Source organism: Mus pahari, chromosome 6 (genome assembly GCF_900095145.1).
Source record: "Mus pahari chromosome 6, PAHARI_EIJ_v1.1, whole genome shotgun sequence".
Classification (NCBI taxonomy): Eukaryota; Metazoa; Chordata; class Mammalia; order Rodentia; family Muridae; genus Mus; species Mus pahari.
Genome location: NC_034595.1, coordinates 13505302 through 13513525, shown reverse-complemented (window position 1 = coordinate 13513525; position 8224 = coordinate 13505302). Strand labels below are relative to the sequence as shown.

The window sequence follows — 8224 nt, the reverse complement described above, 5'->3', positions numbered from 1 at the left end:
GGGCCTCTCCCCCTTGATCACTAATTGAGAAAATGCCCCACAGCTGGATCTCATGGGGGCATTTCCCCAACTATTCTCTGTGATAACTCCAGCTGTGTCAAGTTGACACAAAACTAGCCAGTACAACTCTGTTATCAATTTCGACATTTTTCCTTCCTTTTGGTTTTTTGAGACAGGTTTTTTTTCTGTGTCAACCTGGCTGTTTTTCAACTCACTCCGTAGACCAGGCCGCTTTGAACTCAGAGATCAGGCTACCTCTGCCTTCCAAGTGCCGGGATGAAAGGCGAGCACCACCCTGCCTGACCTCTTCCGTGTACTTTAACTTTACACATCAAATACAATCAATATCAGTACAGAGTTCTTGTGTAAGTTGTCTTTCTCTCCCAAAGGTGTTTGTGGACAGGCAAACAATATTATAGTTGATTTTCATTATTTACCTCAACCAATCAATAGGAAAAACTGAGTCCATTCTGGCAATAAAACCAAACTTTGCCCTCGGAGGAAGAGGAAGGAGCTCCACTCCTTCAGATCTCAAGCACCAGCTTTCCTGTGGTCTATTGGACAAGACCTTGCCAGCGGCACTCTGCGAGCGAGGAGGGCCATCAACATTACAGAGCCCATCCCACTTTTCACAAAAACAAGCTCTGCCTTATACTTCATTTTGAACACTCCCAGCACAACACTTAGGTATTATGCTGGCTTTTTTTATGTCAACTAAACACAAGCTCAAGTCATGTGAGAGGAGGGAACCCCAGTTAAGAAAATGCCTCCACAAGATCAGGTGGTAGGCAAGCCTGTAGTGCACTTTCTTAATCAGTGACGGATGTAGAAGAAGCCAGCCCATTGTGGGTGGTGCCACCCCTGGACTGGTGGTCTTGGTTCCGTAAGAAAGCAGACTGAGAAAGCCAGTAAGAAGCACCCTTCCATGGCCTCTGCCTCTCTTCCCGCTTCCACATTCTTGCCCTGTCTGAGTTCTTGTACTGACTTCCTTTAATGACGGAGTATGATGTGGAAGTGTAAGCCAATAAAACTCATTTGGTCCAACTTGCTTTTGGTCATGGTGTTTCATAACAGAAATGTGGCCCTAACTAGGACAGCTATTAATATAATTAGCTTAATCAGATAGGTAAATATGCCAACTAGACTTTACACTACTGTTTGGTTCCCCTCTGTTTCTGTGTAGTTGAGTTCTCTGAGAGCATATTGGAACTTCCTTCCCCACCCTCCCGTTGTGACTCACGTCAGGTAGGTGCCCCTGGTGTTCACATTCATCATCAAGTCCACTCTCTTGGTCGGAGTGTCCAACGTGTTGGTCAAGCTAATAGCACTGGCATTGTTCACCAAAATATCAATTCCTGTTTCCAAAGGAAACACTTCCATTTTAATCAAAGTCAGAGTTATCTTTATCTTTCCCTCCACCCCCATCATACACACAAAAGCATTTCCTTTGTATGGTTGACTCCTCAGTTGATTCACAAATGCAAACACATATAGACATACACATATATACATATATAAAGTCATATAGGTCATATAACACACATCCACACACAGAGATATACTTAGACTCTATGATTGAGCAATATACCAATGTCAGATGTGGGAAGTGGGTGTGGCCGTGGCCAGCCACATGAGCCAAGATGGCGCCCTGGCTCACTGCCAAGCCCCGTGATTCCCTGCTTGTTTACCAAAAACCTGATTATGTGCACCTGAACGATCACACACTGTGCACCTGAGTGATCACGTGCTGTCCGCCTGACGCTAGCGTCATACAGCATGATATTGAGTCACACCCTGTCTGCGTGCATGGCTCGTGTACAGAGCGTGCTGAATGCTGATTGGATGATGAAGAATGATGAGAGACGAGTACAGAGGGTGGAAGTGGATAAATTGGCTGATCCCCCATAATAAACGGAATAGGAATAGGGAGGGAATAGAGCTGAGGCAGAAGCTGAAAGAGAATAAAGGAAGTGCTTCACCTGAACCTGGCGTTGTCCTTGTCTCTGCCGGCCAGAGACATCATGACAGTCAGACTCAGTAACTTTCAGAACAGCAGTTTCTGATTCTCACTGGTACAGCGCTCCAAGGAAAACTTCAAGGAGGCCGAGTCCTTACAAGCTGTAGCTTCAGCCCTTATGAACCATCCTTTCTCACTGGCTCCAGGAACCTGGGCCAAATCCTCTCTAGTACTCCCCAGGGCCCAGGACCTGTCCAAGTGTACTTCTCTCTCTCTCTCTCTCTCTCTCTCTCTCTCTCTCTCTCTCTCTCCACAAAGCTCCTGTTCTTAAAGGGAAGGGCTCCTTTCTGTCTTAGGAACTGGGGGAAGAGAATGATCTTGAGTTTCAAATCCCTAAACAAGGCTTTTTTTAAGTGACTCATACACAGAAACACACACACCTAAAATAATCCCAATTTCTGTGTACTCTATCTAGTTTCTATGTAAATGCAATATATCTTGTTTTTAGTTATATGCTTAACAAAAATAAGAGTAAATGAAAATATTAGTGAAATACTGCTATGTAGGGGGGCGCTAACTAGCTCTAGGATGGGAACAACTGTTTGTGACTTGCTACATACCAGTTTGCTTCAGTGAGTTATGTATGTACCCCAAAGTGACGGTGACAATAGAGAGGAAGAAACTACAGTCCGGTGACCCTCCACCCACCGCATGTTCCTACTGCTCACCGTACTGACGCCATCACCTCTCACTGGGCCTAGCTTACATAACATTTATACAGAGATGCAGGGGATGGGGGAAAGAACACAAACAGGGTGGGGCACTACCCATGGTTTCAGGCATCAACTGCAAGTTGTTACATCTATATTTTATCAATGTTCAGTAACTTTCAGCATCAAGGGACTACCTCCAAATTTCTCCACAGCTTTCTCCACTGCACTGTTGATTTGCTGTTCGTCTCTCACGTCAACAACACAGGGCAAGGCCATCCCTCCAGCTGCTTCAACTAAGAAGAAAGGAACAAAAAGCATCAAGTGTTTAGAACTACACCTTCATTCTGATGCCACCATAGTAAAAAGAAAAGGTTCCCCTCTCCAGTGAAATGAGAGATAAATTACAAGGTCTTACAACCACAACAGACAGACTAACTAAATATAGCTTCAGACATGTTGGGGCTCTTCGGGCACCAGGAGCAGACACAGTGTACCTACATACACACAGACAAAATGCAAATGCACACAAAATAAATACATGTAAGAACAATTAGCATGTTCACTCTGTCCTACCTCCAATGTCTCCTCTCCATTTCCAGTCTGCCTCCACCTCCCACTCAAGAATAACTCTCCTAAGAAATTATATTTTTTTTTCCAGGGCTGGAAATGTAACCCAGGTCTTTATACTTCCAATTTACTGTCCCAGCCGTAAGATAGAAGTTAATTAGAATCTCTCAGATTGCTCAAAAGAGCTAGAGGTGAAATATGGTCAGAATTCCCTCCCTCAAGTAACAAGATAAATACTTCCTTAAATGTACCTTTTTTTTTTTTTCTGAAATGGGGGTCTACGTAATCTTGGTTGGTCTGGTTCTGACTCTATAAACCAGGCTGGCCTGGGACTCACAAATATCCACCTGCCTTTGCCTCAAGAGTACTTGAATTAAAAATAAATGTACCACCATTTATCTAGTTTATTTTAATGTACATGCACATGCCACAACATGCGTGTTGTTGTTGGAGAAAAACTTGCAAAGCCATTTTTTTCCACAGTGTGGGTTTGAGGACCTAGCTCAGGTTGTCCGGCTTGGCAGCACGGTCCTTTCTTTACCTGCTGGGCTATTTCGCCAGCCCTAAAAGCAACTATTTTTAGAGTAACTTTCAAGTAACTAAACTCTTTAGCAAATTCTGTACTGAAACCACTGTGAGGACACAAAGAATACAAACAACAAGAAACTGGAGTTTTAAAGAGACTTACACCCTTTTGAACTATTTAAGTCTTTTAGCTGTCTATATGTGTCAAACTAGTTACAGAATGGGTTTAACTTGTCACTCTTCTTAAGATACTCAAACTTTATAGAATATAGTGGACCTACCTGAGTTCAGCAGGAACCAAGGGCAAAAAGTAACGGGAAGAACATTGTTTAATGGGTATTTGTTTTGATTTTGTAAAGTCCTGGTGACTGGCTGCACAATTGTGTCACTATATAAGTGGGCTTGGGGAGGGGGTGTAGACAAGGTTCTTACTCTGTAGCGCTTCCTGACCTAGCTCACTCACTATGTAGACCCTCTGCCCCTGCCTGAGCCCATGCATGGCGGTTGTTACACTCACTTTCTTCAGCAGCCGTGTAGATTGTGCCGAGGAGTTTCGGGTGCCTCTGGGTGGTCTTCGCAGCAATGACAATATTGGCTCCATCCTTTGCTGCTTTCAAGGCAATTGCTTTGCCAATGCCTCGGCTTGCACCTGTGATAAAAACTGTGCATCCCGCTAGCTTCCTGAACAGAGCAAAGGCAACCTGGTTAGAAACTTCACTGTTTTCTTTATACCAACTCATACACATTCTCAGGATTTCCTCTATACCTCCACCTACTATACTGCCACTGTACATGACTGGTAAATTATTTATGAAAAACTGCAGTTGGCCAATCTTATTGAGATCTAACAAACAAAATCTGCTTAAATACAAAGTAAATCTTAAGGAGAAGATATGTAAGTTTTTTCCATAAAAAAAAAGTATTAAGAAGGCTGTGTGGTATACAGGATATATATGTGTGGGAATGTACAGACCTAAGTGGATGCACAAAGAGCAGAGGAGGACCAGGTCCTTTCTCCAATCACTCTCTGATCCAAGCCTCCTGAGACAGGTTCTCTAGTGAGCCCGGAGCTAGGCTGTAACCTAGCCTACAGCAAACTAGCTGTCACCTGAAGGATCCTCCAGTTTCTGCCATGACAGTATCAGGATTACAAGTTAGCATACCCATAGCCAGCTTTTCTTACAGTGGAGCGGGGATTTAAACTCAAGGTCCTTAAGCTTACTTGGGAAGCACTTTTACCCAGGGACTTAGGACCCAGCCATGAAAGGTTTGGATTGTAGCTGTTTTAGAGACAAGCAGCAAAGGCTAGCCTTGATCCCCTTAGTCCTCCTGTGCTAGGATTACAGGCACTTACCACCATGTCTGCTAAGGTGTGTTTGTGAGGAACAGACTTACACATAGATTTTTCTTATTCTTTACATTCTATGGTACATTTCAAATGCTCTATAATAAATACATAACACTTGCTCTTTTAAAAATTCTCTAAAAACAGTAGCTGGAGTGGAAAAACCCTAATTATGGATCAACCAATGAGTGAATAAATTTAAGTGGTTTACCCTCAAAACGGAATAGTGCTCAGTAATGGAATGGAATGAATTACTAAGATATACTATAGTATGCATAAATGCTCTAAGAAAAAGAAAGCAATCACACAGATCACATTATTAAATCACATTATTAAGACTGGATTACATGGCATGGACAGGAACAGTCAAACCTATAGAGACTCAAGATCAGCAGCTCCCTGGCAGGAGTCGGGGGGCGGGGAGGGGGTGGAAGCTGACAGCTCAGGTAGAAACTTCTTTCTGGACCGATAAAGGTTTTAAAATGCAGGGAGGTGGTAGTGCATGCAGAGGCAGGTGAATCTCTAAGTAAATTCGAGGCCAGCCTGGTCTACAAAGGTCCAAGTCAGGCTACAAAGAAAAACCCTGTCTTGAGAAACCAAAAAAAAAAAAAAAAAGGAAAGGAAAGGAAAGGTTTTAAATTGTGTGTGTGTGTTGGGTGTGGTGACAGTGTTTTTCTGTGCAGAAGTGGAGCCAGTGACTGACTGCTGTACAAATTACATCTTAGTAAAGCTGTCAAACAAGCTTACAGGGGTAAGACTAGGCTGACTAGAAATGGCCCTGACTCAAATATCCTGCCATCCCTAGATCTCATTTCATTCTGTGGTAGTTGGAATGAAAATGGTCCCATAAGCTCGTAAGAACTGTAACTATTGGTAGGTGTACTGGAACTCATTGGAATAGGTGTGGCCTTCTTAGAAGAAGTATGTCCTTGTGGGTGGGCTTTGAGGTCAGAAGCTCAAGCCAGGCCTAGTGTGTCCCATTCTCTTCCTGCCAATCCAGTTGTGGAACTCTCAGCTCCTCCTCCAGCACCATGTCTACCTGCACCTGGCTGCCTTCCCACAATAGACTAAACCTCTGAAACTATAAGCCAAGCCCAAGTAAATGTTTCCTTTATAAGAGTTGCCATGGTCATGGTGTCTCTTCACAGAAACAGAAACCCAAACTAATACACCTTTTATCTTAACTTTAAATTTTCTGCCTACTCTGCTGTTGGGTGATAATAAGTCAGGTGTGACTTTGTTAACAAACAAACAGAAGGCTCCTGCTGCTCCTGGATTACGCTGAAGTAGGGCAATCAATGTAGGTGCAGGCAGAGGTGGTTTTGAAATAAGGAACAATCATGCCTTAGTTACTTTTCTATTGCTGTGATAAAATACTATAACCAAAGCAACTGATAGAAGATGAAGAGTCTTATGGTGCCAGAGGAAGAAACTCCATCACTTCCCCAGCAGGGATGGAGGCAGCAGGCAGGCCTGATGAACAGTAAGCTGGGAAGTCACATCCTAGCTACAAGCAGGAAGCAGAGAGCTCAAACTGGGACCGTAGCTTGGCTTTGACGCTTCATACTTCTTCCAACACGGCTATGTATCTTAAACCTACTCAGACAACACCAGCACTGGGGGACCAAGGAGCCAGACACCTGAGCTTGTGGGAATGCTACCATTCAAATCATAAATCACTTTGATGGGAAGGAACCAACATAGGGAAGTGGGGACGAGACAGAAAGGTGATTTTTAGTAAAATATAGTAAATATACAAAGAACATGCAAAATGAGCATATACAGCTTAAATAAAAACAATAGTGTGCTTACTATCCCAGCCAAGAAAGAGAGTAGTGCCAATACTGCAGAAGCCACCAGCCCACCTCTCTCTTATGGTTTGAGAATAAAACGACCTCCACAGCCTGACATTTTAAACACTTGTTCCTAACTTTGGAGTTTTTGGGGGTGATCCTTTAGGAAGGGACTGGATGGGGGAAGGTCACCGGGGACAGGCCCTTGAAGGTTATACCTGGCTCCACTTCCTGCCCCTTTCTCTACATTTTGTTCCACTATGATACAGAGCCTCCACATGTCCCTGATTTGCCGCAACCCCCATGATAGACTGAAACTCTCTGAAATTAGGAGTTAAAATAACCCTTCCCTCCCCTTCCCTTGTTCCTGAGAGGTATTTTGATCATGGCAATACAGAAATAACTAAAACATTCTCTACTCTACCTGCTTCCTTTCCCCACCCCACAAAGTAGAGAGGATCGCAAATATTATCAGTCATTCTTTTTAAGTTACTGAGAGTACCTATACATCTATGTCAACCAAGGGTTAGCCAATTACAGCCCACGAATCAAGTCCAAATTATCACCTATGGGTGTACGGGGAGGGCCTAGAGCTAAGAATGACATTTACAAATGAACACTTATTTGTAACCAACTTAATGACAGAAAACACTAATCCTAAGCCCCAGTGTATGGCAATTTGTTACAATATCCTAGAAAATATATCACTCTAGCAATCCCTCAAAACGTCTCATGAGATACTATACTACAAAAATCATGCTCAATTATTTTGAATATCCACAAAATATATAATGGAGGTTGAATTTTATGTCTTTTACATAAGTATGTCCATCTCCAATGTTGCCTTTTGGTTTACAAAACCAAGTATTTACTAGCTGGCCTTTTACAGAAAAATCCTGTCTAACTATATACTGAACAATGCACTATTTAGGTTTTTTGCCTAATTTTGAACTCCATGCAATAGATTCATAAAGTACGTGATCCTGTTGAGAGCTATCCACATTGATTCAAGTAACTATACTTTTCATCAATCCATGAAATTCCACACATGAATGCATTGTAAGTTATGCATTGTAAGTTATCCGTCCTACTGTTTAGGAGGAGTGGAGCTACAAGTGTTGCTGAACCCATCTCTCAATCACGCGTGTCAGGGTTTTTGTTTTTGTTTTTTTTTTCTTAAAAACAGAAGCTTTATGGGGCTGGTGAGATGGCTCAGCAGGTAAGAGCACTGACTGCTCTTCCTAAAGGTCCCGAGTTCAAATCCCAGCAACCATATGGTGGCTCACAACCATCCGTAACAAGATCTGATGCCCTCTTCTGGAGT

At 42.9% G+C, this 8224-nt stretch overlaps 1 protein-coding gene across 2 annotated transcripts in view; it reads right to left on the bottom strand.

The window, feature by feature from the left end:
* Positions 1-8224, bottom strand: part of Hsdl2 (hydroxysteroid dehydrogenase like 2) — a 47159-nt gene that overhangs the window by 30030 nt on the left and 8905 nt on the right. For both annotated transcript variants that reach the window (XM_021200034.1, XM_029539920.1), the window contains exons 2-4: positions 4280-4443; positions 2865-2963; positions 1241-1355 (exon numbers count right to left, since the gene is read on the bottom strand). In XM_021200034.1, coding sequence (XP_021055693.1) covers positions 1241-1355; positions 2865-2963; positions 4280-4443 — 378 coding nt within the window. The remainder of the gene's footprint in view (positions 1-1240; positions 1356-2864; positions 2964-4279; positions 4444-8224) is intronic.